Source organism: Alnus glutinosa, chromosome 7 (assembly GCF_958979055.1).
Source record: "Alnus glutinosa chromosome 7, dhAlnGlut1.1, whole genome shotgun sequence".
Taxonomy (NCBI): domain Eukaryota; kingdom Viridiplantae; phylum Streptophyta; class Magnoliopsida; order Fagales; family Betulaceae; genus Alnus; species Alnus glutinosa.
In genome coordinates this window covers 8,694,242-8,720,680 of record NC_084892.1, presented here as the reverse complement: position 1 = coordinate 8,720,680, position 26,439 = coordinate 8,694,242, and the positions used below count along the sequence as shown (strand labels likewise).

The window sequence follows — 26,439 nt, the reverse complement described above, 5'->3', positions numbered from 1 at the left end:
GATCAATTAAAATATCAAAGCTAAATGTAACTTAATTAGGTAGATTACAACTCATTCAACTGTTTTATTTTATCAAACCATGATATACATGCACGACTTGTTCCTTCCTCTGTCTTCCTCTTATATTTTATTTAGATCACAAAATAAATAAATAAATAAATTATATTTTTTAATAATAATAATAAATTAATAATATAGAAGACTTCAAACGATTATTATATACTACTTGCGAGTAACATCTAATTGAACTAGGAGTCTGTTTACTAAACTGTAGCTTCCTCGAACCTTCTTTACGACAATGGCTATTATCACTCTTCTAAGAAAGGTTACCACATTTAATTCTAATCACTACTTTCCAGCTAATTTCATCTATTTTCTACAAGAGGCCAAATTCCAATCATGAACAAATCTTAACTGGGGTCGAAAAGGGTTGAGATACTTTTTAAAAATTTGCGTCCCTTTCTATGTGTGTTTTTTTATTTTTTTTATTTTATTTTTTTATTTATTGGAGAAATGCTATACATTTAATTTTTATTTTTTTTTAAGAATTTGGTTTCAACCTGATGAGTCACAATCTCATGAGATCTATCATTTTGAGAAATGTGTTAAACCAAATTATAAAAAAAAATATTTAGATGTTAAGCATTTCTCTTCTTTTGGTATATTGAGATTACTTATCATTGATTGCTCTATTTCAACCATTTTGGTGCATTTTGTCTTGTTGTGATGCTTCACCGCTTGTTGCAGCTGCTGTTTAGGTTATTCATTTTGAAAAAATTTGTGTTTGGAAACCATCGTTCATGGGGGCATCAGTTTTTTCAATGGATCGAATGATTTATTTGACCAATTCATAATAGTTTTAGTTTTTTTTTTTATTTGTACTGATTTATGATTGTTTTAAAACTTATGTTTAGGTTGTTCAGCTTTTATTTTCATTACTTATATTGTAATTACCCTCTTTTCTTCCATTTATTTGAATAGAAAAAGATATATATTTCTTTATAAAAAGATTATTTTATTTTGTTGTTAATTTTGTTTCTGTTTTTAGGGATCGGCTTAGAAATTGAATTTTGACCAAATCATTTTTCTTCCTAATAGTGGGACTTTGGAATGGGTTGGGACTTGTAATCATTAAAATTTTATAATGACCATAAACAGGGGTGGAGCCAGCTTTTAGATTTTGGGTGGGCTAAATTAATATAATTTGAGAGGGCCAAAACTAAAAAAAAAAATTAAACAAATTTGGGGTAAAATTATATATATATATATATTTTAGGTTTTTTTTTTTTTTTTTTTGAAGAAAACCTTTGGCCTAGGGGCCACCTCCGGCCAAAGTATAGCTCTGCCCTTGACCATAGAATACAAGAAAATTGTTAAAAAATTTATAATTTTATTCAACGTTTATACAAGTGTCATTTTTAACCTATCATTGATTTTTTTTTTTTTTAATAACACTTAATTTAAAATTTGTTGAAAAATGAATATTATATAATATTATAGTATCTCACATTACTTTAAAATAAATTAAAATTGACGTGGAAATGAATGGTTTTTGTTAGAGCGTGAAAATCACGAGCATTAAAGAGTGAATTAAGGTTTGTGGAATTGTGGGAATGATCAGAGTCAAAGCATGTGTTTGACAATTTTGCCATCGCCAAGTTGCCAACTGTCGTACTCACATCCCAAGGCAAGGCAACCAGCTTCTATGTACGTCGTCGCGTACGGACCTCATAAACATGCGTGGCCCGAAACCGGTGGCCCACGTTTTTTTTTAACTTTTTGCATGATTTTTTAGAACTTTGGTAGCCGTAGCCTGTAGGTATTGCCGTATAGGCGTGCCTCCAACGTATTGACTAATAAATCGCCCTTAAGCAGGAAGGGAACTATAATTCCCTTGGAATATGATTTGACCAATTCTTACGCAATTTAATATATATTTATGCATGGTAAGATTAACACATACATACATACATAAATGATGAGATTCACGTGTATAAATCTCATCAATATATTTTAAATTGTGTAAAAATTATGTAAATAGGTTGTGCGATAAACACATTCCAATTCATTTTGTTAGGAAGAGCCAAAAAAAAATTAATAGTTCATAAAGGATGAACTTAAATTTTAATTATTTTTAATATTTTTTCAAGTTATATATAAATATTTAACATAAATACATTAATATTTTAGTTATATATAAATTTTCAGCTGAAAGGGGGGAGGGGTCATAACACTTACCGGCCCTCTTAATTTCGCCCCTACTCCTGAGTGAGTTTTAGGTTTGATTAAACAAGCACCTAAATGTGTCTGAATATAAATTTTTAGTTAAAAGGGAGAAGGGGTCATAGCACTTATTGGCCCTCTTAATTTCGCCCCTACCCCTGAGTGAGTTTTAGGTTTAATTAAATAAGCACCTAAATGTCTCATCAGGATTTTTTTCAAAATATCTATTCTAATTTAAAAGATTTTTTGTAAGTGATTGTGAGACATTATTTATGGGAACTATTTGACGAAATTTAACCACTAATCCGGTCAGATGAGTTTCATAAATCGTTTTACACAATTACCTACTCAAATTTTCTCAGATTCGGACAAATAATTTAAGGAAAAAATATTATAAACCCTAGGTATCTTACTACATCAACAATTCAACCTTATAAAAAAAAAAAAAAAAAAAAAATTCAACATATAAAAATAAAAATGTGATTTTAAAAGAAAAAAATGAAAATTAAGTTTAGCTGAGCTGCATAGCGGTGGAGTGTGGACCTAAACGCTGTTCCCGATGCCAATACTGGGATTTGCTGGGATTAGATTGGACAGCGCTTTTTTCGATGAGTGGGATTACAATATTACATACAGCTGTACTACCTTTCCCTCACAGAATCCGACCAACTAGGTTACGCGAAGACCATGCTCTTCCTTTTACGTCCAACGCGCTTGTCTCTGAGAGTCTGAGCTGAGGATGTCGGTGCTTCGGGCCTTATCCAGTTATCCTACTCTAAAGCACCGACAAATATAAAAATTGTTTATTAATGCGATGAAATGAGCTTAATTATTATTATTATTATTTTTTTTTTAAAAAAAAAAGTACAATATATTACATTAAAAAGAGAAGGTTATAATGGAACAAAAATCGAAGCAATTAATTCAAACGAAAAAATAATGCTAAAATGGAAAACTCGAAATTAGAAAATGAGTTCAAAGGGACAATATATTTTGAACAAAAGTCAAGATAGTATAAACACAAAAACAAAGGACGGACATAGAGATGACCCTCACAAGACTCTTATCGAAGCATAGAGTGTTACAAAAATACTTCTTACATATTCTTTACACATTTGCTTTATATAGGATGAAACTCACACCACATAGACCCCACCTCATGTGAGAGGATAAATGTGTAAATAATATTTTTTTATTTTTTTTTCTACCCAAACTTTTAAAGGATAAAGTGAAAAAGAAATGAGTTGTCAAATGGGCCCAAGTCTTTATTTATTATTATTTTTAATTTTTGATGAATAAACAAATGAAGTCATGGTAGCTGAATGACTAAATTGGCTTGATTAGTAGAACGACCAATTCAACAAAACTAGTTTCCTCTAACAAAAAAAATAAAAATATCAACAAAACTAGTCTATCGGTTCATTAATTGGTTTTGAGACGAGCCAACGCGGCAATTAACTCCCCATCGTTGAACGTTGATCGTTGAAGGACATGTTTGTAAAGGCAGAATTTGGATTTTAGCAGATCAAGTTAGAGACATATATATATATATATATATATATATATATATATATATACACTTAGCATTTAATAAATTTTTTGTGAATAAACAAAAGATAAGCTTTGGATGGCCATTCATGAGTAGGGGAGCAATTATAAAGATTTGCAGGAACTTGGCCCTTCAACGCATATTTATGGCAGCGTTTTTGCATCCCTTGCCCTCTCGAGATGATAAAGGTTCAAGTTTAGAGAGAACGTTTGTACATATAGGAATAGGAAGGAAACAATTCGAAAATCTATGTCAATATGCTTACAAAGTTTCCGAACAATGACGTGACGGTCGTAGGGTAATTCTTCTAACAGTAGGAGCCCGAAGAAGATTACAGGGCCAATGGCATTGGAATCTATAAAATAGAAAAAAGGAGTTCGCCAAGGGTTGGCCGGCGACACCTCCTCCGATGATTAAGTTAGTCACTGCTTTTGTGAAGAGGAAGGAGAATAACAATTAATGCAATTGAGAAGTTAGGTGTTACCCATTTATAATTTCTATTTATACCACATTTTTTATGTGAGCTCACACGTGTGATCTTCACAATGTCAGTTAGAGCCAACTTAACTTTGACTTGTCACGATCAACGGTCATTTATAGTATTCTGACCATTAGTATGATGAACTGGCCTAAATAGCGGTACATGGCGCTGCTATTCCCTCCATGCTTAGTTCTGATTGGATTGGCTGATCTCATGTCTATTAAATGGCCAAAGATCTTCATAAATGACGAGATCTTCCTTTTTGAACATATGCCGAATACCTAACCAATCATCCGAGTGTCCAAGCATCACTCACTTGGATGCTCGGCACTACGACTTCTTTTTAAAGGAGTCTTTGGCTACGATGGGCTCTTTTGATTGATGGGTCTCTTCCGCATTATCCCCCTTCATGGTACTAGTCCATCCTTGATGCTCAATCCAATAATTCGAAGTATGATTACCCAACACAACGGATTGGAATAATTCCATATCATCTTACATCAGAAAATACAGGTGGCAATTTGTTTTTGTGTATCGGGTTCAGATTGTGTGTATACGACTATATAAGTCAACTTTAATTCGACTCATTAAATTAAACAGGTCAGATCCCTTAACCATAACCCGTTAATTTTGTATTGAGTTCGTGTCAGATTCGCGGGTTGTGTAAAAATTTGTCAACCCTTATGTCGCATGTCGGATTCGAATCTTGTCGATACATGTATATAAGACTATAGAAGTCAAACCTTACCAAACCCAATCAATAAAACATGATAAATTCCTCGACCATAATTTGCTAATTTTGTGTTGGATTATTAAATCGTGTAAAAAAATTGTCAGACTTATAAGATACTATTCAAGATGATAATGCATCGAACGAAAGAGAAGATGTAAAAACGATTTTATTATTATTATTATTTTGATTTTTGTTCTCAAGTTAAAGATATTACTAAATAATTTCAAATGCAAAACATTTTTTGAACCAAAAAAGACTCCTTACGACACATTAACAAATATACTTTAAAAAAAAAAAAAAGTGGAGGAAGGAATTTTTTATTTTTTACTTTTTAAAAAAAGGCAATAAAAGAATATATAAATACAAAAATAACTTTTTATGCAAGTTCCATGTCCATTGGAACAATTCATATAGTTTTTTTTAAAAAAAAAAATTATTTTTTTTATAGATAAAAACAAATCATATAGTTGAATTCAAGTCAAACTCGTTTTAATTTCTATTTGTTGGTATTTACATGCATGTTATAATAAGCAATATTATATGTGATATGTTCTCTATATCCTGGCCAAAAAAGAGGGGGAGGGACGGAAGAAGAAAAAAAAAAGAAAAAAAAAAAAAATTGGTCATGCTTGAGATATTTGTGTACTCTTATTGATGGGGAAAGGAAAAATTTGCGTGGAATATAGGAAAAGGAATAGTAAAATGGAATTCAAATTTTCCAATTCTTTGACGTCTACTTTCTGTCCTGACTTTCCACAAAAAGTTTTTCCCCCCAGTCAAAATAACGTAATTTGCCCCCACAAGTCTTTCAATCACTTTCTACAATTTTTCTTCGGTCCCCTTTTCCCTGACCGATATGGTACGTTTATAATTTTTATATAATTTTAATAATTTTTTTAAGATTAATTATTGGATATTAAAGACTCACACGTAAAAAAACAAATTCAACAGTTAGTTTGAAAAAAAAGTTGTTGGAGTTGTACAAAAATTATGTCAAAAATTGTACGACAATCATTTCTCTTTCCGTAATTACAATAATTCTTATTGTGAAAAAACTTAGTCAATTCTATTATTTAATTCGATCAATATTTTGTAATTAAGGGCATGTTTGGGTATTCTTCATTTTTCAAATACAATTTTTGAGAATTCAAATTTTACTCAGATTTTATTCAACTTTTTTATAATTTTGCCTTAAATTTTCTAAATCATCTAAACATAATTTCAAAAATAAATTCTTTAGGTATTCGCAATTTTTTTTTTAAAAAAAAAACCGCACACCCAAATGAACTCTAAGGCTACGTTTGTTTTGACGTAAAATATTTTTTGTTGAAAAATATTTTTTAGTGTTTGGCTCGTACATAAAATAAGCGACGGTGGTAAACGACGGTTGACTACAGCAATCTCCAACGGCGGTCTAGCGAACTCCGATGATTTTTAGTTTGACTATTATTTTTCATTGCACTGAACACATGAAAAAAAAAAAAAAAAAAAAAAAAAAAATCAGAAATCATTTTATGCTGAAACAAGCATAGCCTAAAAGGCAAAGTGAGAAAAACTAATCCGAAATCCTCTAAAATTCGTTGCCCGACCTCGGCTTTTGATAACAAGATCAAGACTGCAAGTATTTAGAAAAAAAAAAAAAAAAGATCAAGATTGCAAGTAGCTGTTGAAGGTGAGATCAGCCATTACATGCTTGAAGACGAAAAAAATCCAACAAGCATTAGTGATATTAGCTCAATAGGTACAAGAAGAAGTCAAATAGAAGAGAAAGAAGTCTCAAATTCTGAAGAGAAATTGTCTGCAAATGTGGAGTGCATATAAAAGAGTGAAAGTTGCTAAAAAAATGAAGACATGGTTAAACCATCCAGTTCATTTAATTTGCAACCTATATACAGCACAATAGTAGAGACTAAATCTCAAGACATGGCACATTGATGCAAACTTGCGAAGCGTTTTGTAAAATGAAGTGTAGCGTTTTGTAAAATGAAGTGTAGTGACATGTAGGACACATTCGTCTCTAGAAGGAATGTACAAACGAGACGATTATTAATCGTTAATAATTGGTAACCATTAACAACTGTATAACTATAAATAATTGCAACCGGATAACCGCTTAAATCAGTTGTGGTTGCTGGTTATTGGGATTAACAAAAGTGATTTATGTACAAATTTTAGGTTGTCCTGATGATATTCACAACTAGTGCATAATTCATGTTGATGGAATAAGCATCTTTTACCATAAAAAAGGCATTTGCAGTGATTGATTTGAATATATGTATATTCAAATTAATTTGTCATAAGCATTACCTTTATGTTATTTAATTAAAAGAGAAACAGTAAATGCAATAATCTGCAACATTTTTCAACTTCCTTACCTTATTGTCACTGAAGTTCATAATGACAGCAATTCTAAAGACAAAATTCTCTGAAACAGTAAACGGTAAACAGTTAACGTGTAGTTAATTGTTGTTTCCTGTTGCTCTCACGGGCGTCCATAAACAACATCACACGTGCTTGCCAAAATTGTTAAGAGTCCCACATTGTTAAGGTTTGTCTGGATTATGGGCTTTATAAGCCTTGAGCAAACCTCTTCCTTTGAGGTGCATTTTAGGAATGAGTAAGGCTTAAGTGACTTCAATATGGTATCAGAGCTACAAGCCCTTGGACAATGTTGGGTCTTCCCTCCCGATGTTAAACACGTGTTTGGCCAAAAAGATGTCACACGTGAGGAGGTGTGTTAAGAGTCCCACATTGCCAAGGTTTGCCTGGATTATGGGCTTATAAGCCTTGAGCAAATCTCTTCCTTTGAGGTGTCTTTTGGGAATGAGTAAGGCTTAAGTGACTTCAATAGAAATGATGGACTTAAAATAGTGCAATAATTTATGATTAAAAAAAAAAAGTGTTTTGAATTTTTATAAAAAGTGATTACTGGTTATTAACCAACCTTCAATAATTGTATCACCGCTGGTTGCGATTAACTGCTAATTGGCCGAACGGTTGAGTTTATTTAAAAATGAATTATGGCCTAAACCGGTTACAGTTAGCGAGGAATAAACACAACCCTTTGTGCACCCTTATCTTCTACCATCAAGCTACAATGTATTTTCAAATTGTTAGCAATTCAGGCAATAATTCGAGCAAGTTTTGAGCAGCTGTCTATCTGTTTGGACAAATAAGTTTCATATAAACTCTCCCACATTTATTGTTCGGACCGAAATTGACAAATTATTGGAGATTTGGATGCTCGCATGTCATCTAATACTGTGCCCTAGTAAAGCCAATGCACATATCCAAAGGGTAAGCCCAACAGGAAAGCGGCAATGAGATTGAGCAAACTGGCTGGACCTTGGACGCAAACGAAGAATGGGCGACGAATCATTGGCCCATCCATTCAACCGATATTTAATTTGAAGGGCTCAGGACACATTATTGCAACAATTTCATGTATTTATTTGATTTGATTTTTTATTCAATTCAATGCCAGGGAATGGAAAGGGAAATTATTAGAAAATAAAAAACAAAAGTGATAGAGCCTTCTTAAGATCAGATTGGAATGAATCAAATAAATGATTCGACCCATCAACAGTTTGGGAATGAATCAAATAAATGATCTGTCTAAACCTAAAGGTTTTTCATCAATTAAAATTATTTAAATTGAGATGCTGTCAAAAGAATTAGTCATTGATGTTCAATCGGAGAAGTTAGCCCAAAAATTCCTCAAAGTGGCCCTTTTAAGAAGGCTATATGCCCCATCGGAAGATATTGAAACTAGATTCATAAAAGACTTCACTCTTTTAGTGTTTGTATCGGTCTAGTTCTTTTTGTGCACTGAGCTTTCTCTCCTTCACATCAATTTCCTCGGTTCATATATATGTTTAATTGTATGGGTCTAGTTCTTGCTGAGATTTACTTGCTGTAGTTCAGCCCACATCATGCTTTTTCTGCAAAGTAATCAACATCATGGATATATGTTTGCTATTTGCAGTCTCAATTGCTACATTCATGGACTAAACATATCGGTCTCATCAACATGACACAATCTGTTAGCTAAACGGGTCTATCAGGGTCGGGTCGAGTCGGTTTATTTATTAAATTAGCGCATCGTGTTCGGGTTTAATCAGTTGACCCATTTAGCTAAACGTGTCGAGTTCGGGTTGACCATAACGAGTTGTCGGGTCAACCGAACCCAACACGCCAATCCTTTTTTTTTTTAGTTTAACATTTTACCAAGGAAACGCCCACACCCCCCCCGGGGGGCGCCCGTGATTACTCTCTAAACTACATAATCGAAATTGAACCTTTTTTTATTATTATTTATTATCTCTCAATTATTTAAAATCTAAAATAAAACTCCCGAAAATCCTTATAGTCTAAATAAAACCCCCCAAACACTTTTGAATTCTCCTTACTAAAATTAGAAGCCTCGAATAAAATTCTTAATATCAAAATCACAACTTATAAACTAAAATGGAACAATCAAAATTCACCACGAAAAATATTAACATATCTCCTTAAAATTATCCAAAAATACTATTTTATTCATAAGATATCTCTAATGGGTCAAATCCACGTTATCCTCTATTCCTCTTGATTGATGGATTAAAAGTTCAGGGCTATATTTGTGGATCATTTTGATACCTATAAGGCCCGCGTGCACCTGCAAGTAGTTCTCCATGAGAGTCTAAGAATTTTTTCCTTTTAATTTTACAATTTTTATTTTTTGTTAAAATGACTAAAATAATTATTATTGTTATTTTTTTAAAAAAAAAAAAAAAAACAAAAGAGTGAAAACTAGAATAAAAGAAAATTATGGTGACCCATGGCCAGCCATGAGTCGCCATAATTTTCACATTGTTTTTTAAAAAAAAAACGAGGCATTTGGACATTTTAATAGAAAATTGGGTGAAATTAAAAAGGAAATATTTTTAGGATATCGACATTAAAAAATAGAAGTTCAAAAAGAGGTCAAAGTCGGGTCTGACCGAGCTGGTTGAGCACCATAAGAAGTTTGAGATTATGATTGTAAAAATGCTAATACTTTACCAGAAGGGCGATGTAAGTGAAGTTTCCTAAAACATTATATTTAACCCACTTAATAAAACATCCAAATTGGACAATGAGAAAGAGGCAAAAAAAGAAAAAAAACCCACCAATAATAAATGGGACCCAAAGGAGGAGATATATTACTATACTACAAGGTATTCATATTTGTAATAAAAACCTAATTCCAGTGACTTTTCAAATCATGTGACTGGTTAAGTTTGTCTAATTATGGAATTAGTAAGATATTATTTTAGATTAAAATATTTTGAATAAAACTAAAAAAATTGTAGGGTCTATTTGACAAAATTTTTAAAAACTGTTATTGCTTCTCAGACTCCCAAAACTTTGATTAAATATCGGTTATTCATATGGCTAAGCATCGCCCTTATGTGCAACTTTTAACCCTGTCCTCCCTCGTATTCATCCTTATCAATGAGCGATTTTAGTATCTAATTGTCTATTCATAAGGGACAGAATCCACTTGTACCCGCTTTTAAGAGACAAGCAATTTTTTTATGAACGGTCTTTACCATGGATAATAATAGATACACAAAATACTAATCAAAACAATAAACATCAAATAATAGTTGATTGCATCAATATATCATATTATCGTGTCCTTATCTCATTTATCAAATATTACACTTTTTTTTTTTTTTTTTTGGTAAAAGAAAAGAAAAGAAAATTTTGGGTCGGTTAGTATTGGGCTTTTATAAACCCGGCCCGATTGTCCCGTCCCTCTAATCCCTCGTATCCCCATCCATCGCACGCTCTCTCGCAGTCTCAAGTTTTCGTGCGCTCTTCCTGTGACCTGCTGCCGCCCCCTTTTAAAGGTTTTGTCTGTGTCAAAACCTGCGCCCTGCTGCGTTTTCCTCTTTCTCTGTCAATTTGGTACGTTTTTGTTATTGTTTTTAGGTGATTTACTGAATACCTTAGTGATGCAAAGGGGTGATGTTCTTCTACGATAAAAAGCAAGATGTTTGGTGTAGATTTAGGGTTCTTCTGATTCCAGTTTTAGCCTAGAGATGAAAACGTTCTAGTTTGAATGTATTAGTTTAACTGGTTCTTAAAGGATTTGTAATTGAGGAGATATCACGTTGTTGCATTATCAATAGAAATATTTATCAATCCTTAATTGGGTATCCGGCCTCGCCATGACCAAGATACAGTGATCTATAAATGGGTTGGGTTCCCTTCGTTCTATATGTTAGATTTTGCTGTATGTATGCATATATCGTCAGCAAAAGCTTAGCACTTGGTTTTATTTGATTATTTTTATCAAATTTAATTTAATTTTTGTTGCCGAGAAATTTGTGGATTTTCGGTTTCATATGAAGGATTGCTTTGATTTTAGCTTTTTATGCTCTTTTGCTCTGAAGAACAAAAATTCTTCTTCGCTAAGACAAGTGGCTACTTAAGGTCTAGTTGAGCATGTTTGTTTGTGTTTGTGGGTTCTTTTGTAAGTTTTAAGTAAGAATACGAGGTATAAAAGTGTTAACGTATTCAAATTTACAATCTTTCCCTGACACCCATTTGAGGTTTTTTAGGGTTTTAGCATCCCTGTGTGTGTGCACGCGCGTGCATATGTTTTGTTTTTGTTTTTTGTTTTTCTGTTTTGTGGAGTAATTGCTTATCAATCATGTTATTTTATTATGCAAATTGGTCCCGACAGAACCAAGGTTATTTGCATTGGGACACTTAAATTTTAGATGTCAATTCACTGAAGATATCATAATTTTTGTTTGTAAATGCAGTTTCTTGAGGTTTCTGATCTGTTGCGTTTAACTTGTTCGTGAGAATGGCTTCACGTTTCTGGACATCACAGGTTCTTACCTTTATTTCAATACCTTATCAGTATCAATTATTGGATTCTGTATTATGATTGAACTTTAAGAACCGCCTTTGTTAACGGATTTTATAAAATGTTTTTGTGCTATTAACAGGGTGGCAGTGACTCTGAGGAGGAGGAGAGTGATTATGATGAAGAGATTGAGAATGCACCCGGTGACCCCACCACCGAAGCTGGGGGAAGCAGATACCTTAAAGAAAATCTAAGTGATAGTGATGACTCTAATGGCCAAAAGAGGGTTGTTAGGTCTATTAAAGATAAGCGTTTTGAGGAGATGTCAGCCACGGTTGACCAGATGAAGAATGCAATGAAAATAAATGACTGGGTGAGCTTACAGGAAAGCTTTGACAAGATAAATAAACAACTGGAGAAAGTAATGCGCGTTACGGAGTCTGAAAAGGTCCCTAACCTTTACATTAAAGCACTTGTGATGTTGGAGGACTTCCTTACTCAGGCTTTGGCCAACAAGGATGCCAAGAAGAAGATGAGCAGCAGCAATGCCAAGGCCTTGAACTCAATGAAACAGAAGCTGAAGAAAAACAACAAACTATACGAGGATTTCATAAGTAAGTATAGGGAACATCCTGAGAGTGAGGAGGAAAGAGATGAGGAGGAGGAGGAGGATGAGGATGAGGAAACTGATTCTGAGATTGAGGAGGATCCTACAAAGATTGAATTCAAAGATTCTGACGACGAAGATGATGGAAAAGGTGGGGATAGCCAAGACGAAGATGGTGGAATGTGGGAGAAGAAGATGAGCAAGAAAGATAAGCTCATGGATAAGCAATTCAAGAACCCCAGTGAGATCACATGGGATACAGTTAACAAGAAATTCAAGGAGATTGTGGCTGCTCGGGGTAAGAAAGGAACTGGAAGGTTTGAGCAGGTTGAGCAGCTCACTTTTTTGACGAAGGTTGCCAAAACCCCTGCGCAGAAACTTGAAATTCTATTCAGTGTTGTCTCTGCACAATTTGATGTCAGCCCGGGTCTCAATGGCCACATGCCCATAAATGTATGGAAGAAATGTGTCCAGAATATGTTTGTGATTTTGGACATTCTCGTCCAGCATTCCAACATAGTGGTGGATGAAATGGAGCCCGACGAGAATGAAACCCAGAAGGGGCCAGACTATAATGGGACGATCCGGGTTTGGGGAAACTTGGTTGCCTTTGTTGAAAAGATAGATGCTGAGTTTTTCAAGAGCTTGCAATGCATTGATCCCCACACTCGTGAGTATGTTGAGAGACTCAGGGATGAGCCTATGTTTTCAGTTCTTGCTCAAAATGTCCAGGATTATTTAGAACGTGTTGGGGACCTGAAAGCTGCTGCAAAGGTTGCTTTAAAGCGGATTGAACTCATCTATTATAAGCCACAAGAGGTTTATGATGCCATGAGAAAACTGGCTGAGCAGACAGGACATGGAGATGATGGAGAAGCGGGTGAGGATCCTAAAGTAGTTGAGGAAAGTAGGGGTCCATCTCCATTTGTTGTTACTCCAGAGCTTGTTCCTCGGAAACCCACATTTCCAGAAAATAGTAGGAGCTTGATGGATTGCCTGGTATCCCTCATCTATAAGTATGGAGATGAGCGGACTAAGGCTCGTGCCATGCTCTGTGACATTTACCACCATGCTATCTTGGATGAGTTTTCAACTTCACGTGATTTGCTGCTTATGAGTCACTTGCAAGATAGCATCCAGCATATGGACATATCAACACAGATCCTTTTCAACAGGGCAATGGCACAACTTGGTCTATGTGCGTTCCGGGCTGGATTAATCATCGAAGGCCATGGATGCCTTTCTGAACTATATTCAGGTGGAAGGGTAAAGGAGTTGCTTGCACAAGGTGTTTCTCAAAGCCGATATCATGAGAAGACTCCAGAGCAGGTACTAATGTTTGTATTCTTGTTTCATATGTAGATTAATCCTTAGTTGGTGTTGTTCATCTTCTTCTTCTTCTTCTTCTTCTTTTTTCCTTTCATTGTTGGAAGCTTGCTTGGATATTCCAAGGTTGATATTTTCTCTAAATTCCCATCTAGGCTACTTCACTGTATATGCAGAACGAGTGGATTATTATGTCCTTTGAAATAGTTTAATTGGAGTTTCTTATAAGAAATTATGTTGCGAATAAATTAGCTGAAAGATGCAAATTCTATACTTTCTTTTTATGTGCAAGTATGCTACCTCAGTTTACACTAAGGTGTGAGAAATGGTGCTGAAAATTTTAAATATAGCAGGGATTTTATTGATGACGTCTTGTTGACGCTATATTTTTTTAATGACAGAGTGACATGTTGGCATTATTAACTGACTAATTGTGCTTTTGAAATTATATCCCAATTCAAGGTCCTTGTATTCATTCGATCTTGGAGATGATGACTTGTTTTTTACTTCGTCAGGATTAAATAATTATAATCAATTGTTTTTTTTTAAATAAAAAAAATTGTGAATGTGAACAAGTAAAGAACGTCCTAAGAAGGATTCCTTGTGTGTTTTGTCTCTCTGGGGGTTGTAAATTGAGTTGACCATGGTTGATACAGTACAACTGCACGATTGCAACTTTTTGTACTACATAAGATTTTGAACAGATGCTGTTTGGAGTTTAATATGTTTTTATTGTTAGTCCGTGTAGGGTTCCATTTGACGGGGATAATGGAGTGAAAGCAATATACTATGTGACACATGATATGGCCATTACATTTTTTATGGACAAGAAAAATATGAATTTAGATTTTGCTATTAGGTGAGCTTGTGATTGTTCTGGTTAATTTTATTTCATCCTGCGCAAGATGATAGTTTTATGATGACAAAAGCCTATAAGTTTCTTTAGAATGTGCTGTGTGACTATTTTTTGATGTTTTTGTCATTCCATCTAGAATCAAGATATACAAAGACCTTTATGTTTGCATCTCTTCTTGTAAATATTGTTGTTGGGTTAGGTTCAGTGCATCTCCAATGCGATTTAAGTAATATGTATATTTGTTTATGCATATGTCCAAGGACTCACTATTGTAAATGCTTCTCCTTAAACCCAAAACAGGAAAGGATCGAAAGGAGACGGCAGATGCCATACCATATGCACATAAATCTTGAGCTGCTGGAGTCTGTCCATCTGATATGTGCCATGCTGCTAGAAGTGCCCAACATGGGAGCAAACACCCATGATCCAAAGCACAAGGTCATAAGTAAGAATTTCCGACGATTGCTTGAGGTGAGTGAGAGGCAAACATTCACAGGTCCCCCAGAAAATGTCAGAGACCACATAATGGCTGCCACCAGGGCCCTTAGCAAGGGAGACTTTGAGAAGGCTTTTGAGGTTATCAAGTCCTTGGATGTGTGGAAGCTCCTCAGGAATCGAGAGAATGTCCTTGAGATGCTCAAGGATAAGATCAAGGAAGAGGGACTGAGGACCTACCTATTTACCTACTCCTCTTCCTACGATTCCCTGAGCTTGGACCAGCTCACCAAAATGTTTGACCTCTCAGATGCCCAGATTCACAGCATTGTTAGCAAGATGATGATCAATGAGGAGCTTCATGCGAGTTGGGACCAGCCAACCCGTTGCTGTGTTTTCCATGATGTTGAACACACTAGGTTGCAGGCTCTGGCATTCCAGTTAACAGAGAAGCTTTCAGTCCTTGCAGAAAGTAATGAGAGGGCAATAGAAGCAAGGATAGGTGGTGGTGGTTTGGATCTACCTCCAAGGCGGAGAGATAACCAAGATTATAATGCTGCAGGAGGTAGGTGGCAAGAGAGCTTCTCTTTCAATCAGGGAAGGCAAGGTGGTGGCACTGGGCGTGCGGGATATGGTGTTGGTGGAGGGAGACATTTGGCAGTAGGCCAAGCTGCTGGAGGTGGGTACTCAAGGGACCGGACAGGTCAATCCCGAAGCATCAGTGCTGGCTATCCGGGTACACGATACCAAGATGCTGCATATGGAGGGTCAGGGAGGAATTCTTATCAGAGTGGTTCAGCTGCGAGGGGATCCCATATGGATGCTTCAAACCGCATGGTTAATCTCAACAGAGGGGTTCGTGCTTAGAAACATAGTAGTGAGACTACTGGCAGAGAAGAGATCTCCGTTGCTTCTGAAAATTGACCCAAATTTGTTTCATTTTCTTGCAATATTTGAATTTTATGAACTTGAACCTTGAAAGTTGATAATTTATGCTTATGCTTGCTGCTTCTTTGACAGCAAGCATACTCTTTCATAATGTTTTGTTTAATCAGTTGCATGTAGTATTAGTTTTACTTCTATGAGATAATGGAATGGTTTTGTTTGACAGACTTGAAATCTTATGAGTTTTGTTGAGTTATTCTTCCAAGTTTGCTCGAAAAATCTTTTACCCATGTTCCTGATCCAGATCATTTGGGAGAAGGCTTTGTTAAGCCGGTCGAATTAATCTGACCTTGACGACTTTCATAACATTTTAATATCTCATTTTGAAGTAATGTCTCCAACTTTGATCCGCTGGTGACTTGATAGTTGATAGGAGGGCTGTTAGAATATTTCACGGGGCCCAGAGTAATCTGAAGTAGGTGATCTACTGCGGCTTTTGGAAGCGGGTGGTTGGTCAAGAATTTGTGGGTTTTTTTTTTTTTTTGTGTGAAAATTTTTCTTTTATAGTAAGAAGTATATTTTTAGGAAAAACTTTATTTAACCCATATGAACTTTTGTCACTTTTGTAATCTCCTTACAAAGTTAAAAAACTCCAAATTTAGTATATTGAACTTTAAAAGATTTGCGATCTCACCCCTCTGTCAGGAATTAACGAAAAATCCTAACAGAGAGGTGTAAGAAATTTTCAAACTAACTTTTGAAAAAAAAAAAAAAAAAAAAAAAAGAGGAATTAATTGTAATTTAAGGATAATTGTATAATTTTATAAAGTTTTTAAGGGTATAATGGTCATTTCACTATTTGACCATTTGACTATAAAGTTTTTGAATTTTTCTTAAATGTTGGGTGTTGGTGATAAATGCACCTGAAAATCTGGGGAAAGTAAAGCAAGCAGATTCAATTGTGGTGCAGGAAATATAAAACGTTTCGGGGGATTGGAATATTAGATATTAGCAAGTTTCACTTTGTAAATAGTCGTAACTTGCTCAAGGAAAGTGTGGAAAGGTAATGAAATTTATAAGTGTATAGTTGCCTCCTTCAGTGCAAAAGTAAATGATAGATTTTTTTTTGATAAGTGCAAAAGTAAATGATAGATTGCCTCTGCTAAACAAATAATTAGAGTTTTTCCTCAGCCTTGCAATTTCTACCCATTATGAGGAACTTTCTTGCTGTTGTTATTAAGACATGCATCAAGTGCTTTAAGCCTTTAAGCCTTTGCATTTTTTTTTTTTTTAATTATGTTTATCTGGCATGTCTACATTTACTGCTTTTCTCTATGCTTGATAAATGCATAAATGTTTACATGTTTATGTGTGTTAACTTCTTTTTCCATTTCTCTGTTATCTTAGCTAGTCATGGTCAGTCAGATTGTCATTAGCATATTGCTTAGAGAACTATTTTTCCCTGGTATATATATATATAATTAATTAATCCTTGAAAATCCCTCGAAAATCCGCTTATAATGGGAGGGTATTATAGATCTTAATTATGTACACATGATTAAGATTGCACTTAAGCCATGTGGGACACTTATTATCGTAACATACCACCATGCTCTACAGCTGGCATCTATAGTGACCCACTCTATCAAAATTGGCCCGATGATAACTCTTTTTCTTTTAGCGAATCTATTAGTATTTAATAACATAATATTACACTCATAAATAGTAGTAACACATTTTAATCCAACTTATAGATATTCTCCTCTGTGACTCAACTACAAAATTACAACTCATTTGATCTCATACTCGACTTGGTGACTGACTATGATACCAAATGATATAAACTTTGGGTAAAACTTAACCTTGAAACTTGGCTTGCAAGGGAAAAGTGCACAAAAGCTTATTATATACACATAATTAAAATTGCACTTAGCTTAAATGAAAAAAAAAAAATAATAAAAAAAAAAAAATTACACTTAACTCACGTGAAACACTGATACTAAGGATGTAATCGAGCCGAGCCGGGTTACTCAACAAACTCGACTCAACTAGAACTCAAGGTAGGCTATTAAATTTTCAATGTATGATCAAAGTGGAGTTCAAACCCGAGTTTGTGAACAACCTCCATACTAACTATTAATAACTTAATATGTTAGTTTAACATATTAAATATGATTATTAAAGTATTATAATTAATATCTAATACAATATTTACTTAGCTAGTATACTATATGCTTATTTAGTGTGTGTGTGTGTATATATATGTTAGTTTATGAACTAGCTAGTTAGTATGTTAACTAATACACACACATATAAATATTAAGTAAAATATATAACATATATTACTTAACTACTAATATGCATGCTTGAATTTATATAACTCATTTTTAGTAATATATTAATATATATACACATATATATACAAGAGATATGAACGAGTTAACGAGTTGGACTAACGAGCCAGTCGAGCTTTAAACGAGTTGAGCTCACGAGCTCCTATCAAGGTTTGTCGAGTGAGTCAAATATGTATCACTTACTAATCAAGCGGGTTCCTACAGTAACAAGCGAGTTGATTTTCTGGAATTATGTATAATTCACAAGTAATATTGATTCGCTTTCAACTTGTTAATCTTGATTTAAATTTAGGGTTAAATTTAATACCTGAGTTTAGGGGTAAAAACCACTTTGGTACTTCTATTACATTTTTCATTTAAATATTAATGGTCTACAGCGGTCTAAGGTTGACACGTGACACTTTATAAAAAAATTTTAAAAATTAATTAAAAATAATAATTTTTTTAAAAAAAAAAAAATGATGGGTTTTGACCATTAGAGGTGGCAAAGGGGGAGCTACCCCTCTTCTTTCTTTTTCTTTTTTTTTTTTTTCATTTTTTTATAAATTTATTATTTTTAAAGATTTTAATTTTTTTTTTTTTTATGTAGTGAAACGACGGAGCTCAACCTCTGCCCCATTCTTAATCTTATATGGGTGGAGGAGTTTCTATCAGGTGGATTCGTCCTGATTGCATTATTCTAGGGTGCTTTCAACATACTGCCGATGTCAGAGAGGAAAATTACCTTGTCCGAATTATTAGAAGCAATGATGGCAAAATTAGTCACTACTGAGCCTAAACTTATTGTAAAGTTTGTTATACTCGTCATATAATAAGATGAGCTACCAATGCCTACTTCCTTTCTACTGCTTATTCATTACAATTGGGTGGCTGTAAAAGCCAATTTAGTGGCCAAATTGTTGTTTATGAAAGAATAGATACACACAAATATCTTTCCCTTCCATGTTGGATTAGAAAATGTGGATCATTCTTGGGTTGGAAACCCAATACAATCATGTTTAGTTTGAAACCCCTCCTGTTCATCATTGTTTCTAGGTAACTCATTGCATCTCATATGTGAAAAAAAGGGACTATTTCTGAATAATATTCTACTTTTTTCAAAAATAAATTATATTTTATTCAATTTTTTCAAATTTTATCTCACAAAGTCAAACCTCGTAATTCACACAATAAATTCAAATAATATTCTGATTCAACACTCAAACGGACCATAATATTTTCCTTTGTATTCTTCATTCTCAATCGGTTTGGATAGGGGATAGGAACTGTTGTAAATTCTTTTGTAGTATTCTAAAACAGAATGGGGTCTGTATAAATATACTGTATAATTGTGGCTATTCTGATTCTTAGCTTCACCCCGTGGAATGTAAAGAAAAAAGATGATGAATGAGAAATACTGTCGAAGATTTCAACAATACCCTTAATTTGGCGGGATTGTTGTGATATCATGTGTATCATTCATAGGGACATGAGCATTTTTGTTATGACCGAACCAAAAACAACTGATTTAAAAAAATATTGGACACATCAGTATTGCCGTGCAGCTAACACTCCTCTACTCAAAAATACATAGTAAGCTTTATCATAATTTTTTTTTTCTTTTTATTAATTCTTACATTTTATATTTAATTCTATAATATTGTTTAGTTCCTAAATTTGATCTTAAATGGTGTATTAATAAAAAAGAAAACAAAAATCAAATAGAGGATTGGCGAGGAATAAACATGTGAGTGTACACGTGGCAATCATCAGAGAAATAAATTGCTGAGCCTTGGGATCCATTGCAGCCAGTCAGCCACCCGTATGCGCGCAGATTCAGGAAAGAAAAAAAGAAAAAAGAGTACGGCATGCAAATAAGGCAGCAAGATTTCGTCCCTCATTTTGCTGCAGATTCAGGAAAGAGAAAGCGACAAGGGAAACAAATGTCTGATTCTGAGGGAGGAAATCTTTTCTTCTTTTCAGGCCTGAAGATGCGATTGAGGGAGGATGGTGTTTTGTGTACATTATAGTACTCTTTCAGGAATTGAATCGATTAATATCATAGTACGTATATTAAATATTTTCTTATTTTAAATCATAATTATCTCATAAATAGAAGAAGAGCACTTTTACTAGGCAGGAACAACCCATGACTACTACATAAACATAAAGCAGCAATATTAATACTTTTACTAAATTAAAATCAACTGAAAAAATAAAGATAATATATCATCAATAATGAGATATATGAAGATTAGCTTGAACTAATTCAAAAACTAGGATTGGAGGAGGACTCCTATCATTGAGCTATGAAGAAAGTCTTGAAGTTCCACACGATTGGATGCTGATGCAGATTGTTTGGCCACCAAATTAAATAGGCATGATTCGAACGTACAGAAGAAATAGCTATCAGCAATTTTTAACTAAATTATTGTTATTTTGTTTAAATTACATTACCTCATACAAAATTGAAGACAAAGTGGAGGACATTCCATATATTATTCTGTTTAATGGCTGGCGAGCTATTATCTCGATCAATATTAAAGGATATTTCACAGATGTAAGATTCAATGAACAAGGGGAATTAAGATCCCATATATGTTCAAGTGAAATAGAAAAAAGATTAATAAATTTTGCAACAAAATGACAGCCAAATATTAGTCGAAATTAAGAAAATATGGATAGAAACAGAGACTGATCATGTACACAACATGCCATTAATCACATCAGTCATCAGCCAAGTACCCCGGCCAGTTAAACCGAAACCCATATATACCACAAAAACCATTTAAAAAACCCACCCAAAAGGAAAAAGGAAAAAGGAAAAAAAATCCTAGCTTTTCGATCGTGTCCACTAACCAGATCAGCGGTTCCAGTTCCAGACATGCAAGGCCTTTCCCATTTTGAACGAAAGAAAAGCGTCGACGGAAGCATACTGAACCTGCTCATCCCGAAGAGGATAATCATCCCACTCACTCCTCCCAATAAACGTCGGCTTCTTCACGTCCTCGAAACCCAAAAGATCATCCGCCAGCGTCTCCATCGAGAGCTGCCTACTCCACCCCTTCTTGTCCGCCACCACGTCGCGGATATCAACGAGGCTCGGGACAAGGAGCCTGTGCTGGGATCTGCGGAGCATGTCCTGGTCGCGGTAGTTCCAAACGCCAACGAAGGTGTGGCCAGAGTCGGAGAGGAAGCGGCGGAGGGCGAGTGGGACGCGGGGCGCGTGGTGGATCTGGAAGACGAGGCACAGGTGGCCAATGCAAATTTGGAGAGTTTCGGCGGCGTCGGACGATGGCGTCCACTGGACGCCGAGGCCGACGACGAGGCGGCGGTGGTTGACGTTGTGGCGAAACCGGTGCAGAGCCTTCTTCAGCCATGCACGGACGACGGACGGGGTGGCGGTGACGGTGACATGGATGCTGAGGTCGAAGAAGAGAACTCTGAACTTTCTGACTCTCTCAGGATTTGGGGTGTACTGGGTTTCGATGGTTATTTCCTCGTCGTTCATGGCGGTGGGATGGAGGTGGGTTTGTGGAAGTTTTTCTATTCTACGTGTATTCGTGAAGTGAAGATATGTACATACAAGAGAGAGAGATTTGCGCCTCTTGCGGGTCTAAAGCCACGTGTACGGTACACGTTCTGGGCGTGAGGAATTCGTACGCTCTTTCTTTAATAATTCGTATTATTACCTGCCCGAAAGGAGTAGTCCTTTCAAGTTATGAGACTTGACTCTTGAGCTCTTAAAAAAATTAAAGTTATGAGACTTGAGCCTTGAGGAGTGGTCGAGCGATTATCGGACGGTATGCGTGCTTGATGAGAAGTTAGATTAAGGATTAAAATAAATAATAAAAAACTAAAATAAATCTTTTTGACGATAAATCAACTCAATTTATTTCATTTAAGTCTTTTCTTTTAAATTATTTTGGTATTGACTTTCTATTTTTTTTCATAGATTTCCAATTTAGAATTTCCCATATTTGGGCAAATTGGGCTATTGCTAGCATTAATTTATTGGGTTAAATACAAAATTGTCACGTGTGGTTTGTAAACTTGTTTTTTGGTTTTTTGAATTTTAATTTTTATCATAGGTGATACTTGTGATATAGAAAAAGATGAAAATAATACCTCTGTCAATTTTTCTATCCAAAACTGACGGAAATCAACGTTAGTGCCACGTAGCACCATTCAAAGTGCTACACGTGGCCACACTTTTTTTTTTTTTTTTTTTTAAAAAAAAAAATGAATTGTAGGTGTGGCTAAACCCTCAATTTTTTTTTTTTAAGGGTTTGGCCCTAAACCACCCCATAGGCCAGGGGGTGGTTAGGCCACCTTCAGATCAATTGGTCTGAGCCATGGGGGTAGTTCGGCCACCCCAGGCCCAAAATGGGTAGCTTTTATAAATTTTTATTTTTTATTTTATTTTTAAAAAAAGCCTTAAATTTTTATTTTTTATTTTAAAAAAATTGTCACCCTCAAATTAGTTGGTTTGAGCCAAACCACCCCCAAAGGCCACAGGGGTGGTTTGGCCACCCCCATGTGGCCCAAAATGGGTGGCTCCTACAATTTTATTTTATTTTTTTTTAAAAAAAAAAACCTTCATTTTTTTAAAATAAAAAAAAAATAGTGTGGTCACATGTCGCATTTTGAATGGTAAACATGGCGCTGACATGGATTTCCATTAGTTTTAAATGGAAAAATAGACAGAGGTATAATTTTCATCTTTTTTCATACCACATGTACCACTTATGATAAAAATGAAAACTCAGAGGGCAAAAATAAAGTTTTTAAACCACAATGGTGTGTACAGTATTTAACCCTAATTTATTTTGATATTGCCCATGTTTATAATTAGTTTCTTTCCTTCTTTTTGAAGATTTGTATTTATCGTTACAAAAAAAGAGATATGATATATTATAGTAATATTTATTGCACAATTCTTACATAATTTTTGTATAACTCTAATTTTTTTTATTATTATTATTTTTTTATGATTAACCATTAGATTTGTTTTCCTACATGTGAACCTTAAATATTTAATGGTTGATCTTAAAAAAAAGTTGTTGGAGTTGTGCAAGAAACATTACTTGATACATTATCACTCCAAAACATAATTCCTGACCACCTTTGCATATGTGCTAATTTTTATTTATACTTTTATCTATTTATTTATTTATTTTTTATGGTCAAGAGTTATATCTTAGGGTGATAATGTATCGTATCTCAAAAAAGAGTATTGAATGTATGGGAAATGAGAGTGGGATTTTTCACTCCATTTACTTTTGAAAGCTTATTATTTTAGCATGTTTAAGGGTTAGAATGAAAAACATTTAATGCAAATCTCACGTGAGAAACTCACAGTCTCACACACTCTCAAATGCGTATTTTTTAATGTGATACTAAAAATTACTCTTAAATTTTAGATAAATTAATATTTAATTTTTTATCTAAATAATTTTCAATATCAAGTAAGAAAATATGTATTTAAAAGTATATATAACATTTTTCATCCCATATATTAAATTGGTGGTCTTCTTATAACTAGTGAAGTCCTGCACAAAAATTTGTTTCAAAATCGCTACCATAGATGGTAAGCTAAAAAATATACTTGTATTTTTTTTCAAAGATTTAAAAATGGGTATTTTTATAAATTTCATTAAAATATGAACAATACCTAAATTATTGCAATTTTTTTTTCCTTGAAAAAAAAAAGGGGTATTTCGAAAATTTTAACAGGATTTAACGAAAAATTCTAACGGAGGGTTAAAATTGAAAAAAGATGAAAAATTGATACCCTAAATTGACACTTTTTAAAATTTGAATACTTAATTAAAAAAATAATAAAATATCATAAGTTATAAGTGAAGTTTTTTCTTTTCTTTACTCTCTCGTTTTTTTTTTTTTTTTTTGAAGGCATTTTTTTAAGGGGCTTTTACAAATAAGGGGCCAACGACAGTGACCTAAGTTGTCCATATTATTGAGCCGGGCATGTGATGCGACATAAAAATAAAAATAGTTTGTATTTACAGTTATTTGTTAATACTTTTTTGGCAAAAAAGTAAAAAATTGTCTTAAAAAAGTATTGTCAAATGAACCCGCTCTATTTTGTAATCACTAGTACATTTTTTATTTTTTATTATCCCTAAACACAGCTAGTTGAGTCTTACCACCAAGTAATCCCAATTTTATAAGAGATATGTTATTTGTACAATTCTCACACAACAATTGCACAATAATGTTGATGTGTAAAATATTATCATTTTTGTTATTATTATTTTATTTTATTTTTATTTTTATTTTTTTTCAAAATGAAGCATAGTGCATCACTTATTTACATAAATATAATCCTTGAAAATCCGCTTATAATGGAGGGTGTTAAAAGAACATCAATAAATGGCTTTACCAAGCTTTGTTCTAGATGCACCCCCTCAAGGCACCTGGACCGGATGGATTCCCTGCTGCCTTCTATCAAAGGAACTGGCCCACGGTGGGCAGTGAAGTGTGCAAAGCAGTTTTATCCTTCCTTAACGATGGGTAGATGGACATGGGGATTAACTCAACCAACATTGTCCTAATACCTAAGGTGAACTCCCCCTCTAAGCCATCTGATTTTAGGCCTATCAGTTTGTGCAACGTTCTTTACAAGTTGATCTCCAAAGTCCTAGCTAATAGATTGAAGACTATTCTCCCTCATATTGTTTCTCCGGAGCAAAGCGCTTTTGTTTCGGGCCGATTAATTACTGACAATATTCTTGTTGCTTTTGAGACCCTCCACACCATGGCTGCTAGGCTTTCGGGGAAGGAGGGGTACGTGGCTCTAAAGCTCGATATGAGCAAAGCCTATGATAGATTGGAATGGGATTTCCTTGAGGCAATGGTCCGTAAACTTGGCTTTGCGGCTAGATGGATCAATCTCCTAATGGCGTGTGTCCGGTCTGTTACCTATTCCATTCTCATCAATGGTAGACCTTTTGGGAGAATCTTCCCCTCGCGAGGATTGAGGCAAGGAGACCCTCTCTCCCCCTACCTATTCATTCTCTGCGCGGAGGCCCTGAGTTCTTTACTCCGCAATGCATAAAGGGTTAGAGGGATAACAGGTGTTCCGATTTCCAGGGGAGGCATCCGGATACACCACCTATTCTTTGCTGACGACAGTTTATTATTCTGCAAAGCTAATACTAGAGAGTGGACTCAAGTTGATTCTATCCTTGAATGCTATGAGCGGGCCTCTGGCCAGAAAATCAACAAGGAGAAGACTTCCATCTTCTTTAGTAGGAATACCCCTTCAGTTGCCAGAGAAGAGATCCTTTCCAGAGCTGGGGCAGGGCTGGTTCAATGCTTTGAACGGTATCTAGGACTTCCAGCCCTTATAGGGAGGTCTAGGGTCTCCTCTTTTAACTTCATTAAAGGGAGAATCTGGGCTAAGCTCAATGGTTGGAAGGAGAAGTTCCTCACGCATGCAGGGAAGGAGGTGTTGCTGAAGGCAGTCATCCAAGCGATCCCGACGTACACGATGAGTGTGTTCCGAATCCCAAAAGTTTTGACCAAAGAAATCAATGCCATGATGGGGAAGTTCTGGTGGAGTTTTAAGGAAAATTCCAATAAGATTGCCTGGATGGCTTGGAGGAGGATGGGCAGAAGTAAGGACTTGAGGGGTCTAGGCTATAGAGACATTGACTGTTTTAACATGGCATTGCTTGCTAAACAATGCTGGAGGTTACTGAAGAGGCCAGATTCCCTGGTTGCTCGAGTGATGCGCGAAAAATACTTCCCTAACTCGGATTTTATAGGATCCAATTTGGGGAAGAAGCCCTCCTTTGCCTGGAGAAGTATCTGGCAGGCAAAGGGCCTCCTCCAGGAGGGGCTAATGTGGAGGGTGGGAAATGGTCACAGTATCAACCTGTGGGATGATAAGTTGATCCCAGCAATTCCTCACAAAGTTCTTGATCCGGTCAGGGTGCTTCCTAGAGAAGCAACAGTGGCCGATATTATTAACAGGGAAGCTAATTGGTGGGATATTCCTCTCATAGAAAGAATTTTCTCATAGGACACTGTGGAAAAGATATGTAGTATTCCCATCAACCCTAGGTATCATGAGGACAAGTTAATCTGGAGTGGGACCAAAAATGGAGGATTTTCGGTCTGCAGTGCCTATCACCTCGAAGTG

General features: G+C 34.9%; 1 protein-coding gene across 1 annotated transcript; it reads left to right on the top strand.

Moving 5' to 3' along the window:
* The first annotated feature begins 10,781 nt into the window (after positions 1–10,781).
* LOC133872420 (eukaryotic translation initiation factor 3 subunit C-like) lies at positions 10,782–16,164 on the top strand. The gene is made up of 4 exons (XM_062309924.1): positions 10,782–10,920; positions 11,784–11,854; positions 11,973–13,766; positions 14,920–16,164. Exons 2-4 carry the CDS (start codon positions 11,828–11,830, stop codon positions 15,919–15,921), a joined length of 2,823 nt encoding a protein of 940 aa, XP_062165908.1. The 5' UTR covers positions 10,782–10,920; positions 11,784–11,827; the 3' UTR covers positions 15,922–16,164.
* Positions 16,165–26,439: the final 10,275 nt, after the last annotated feature.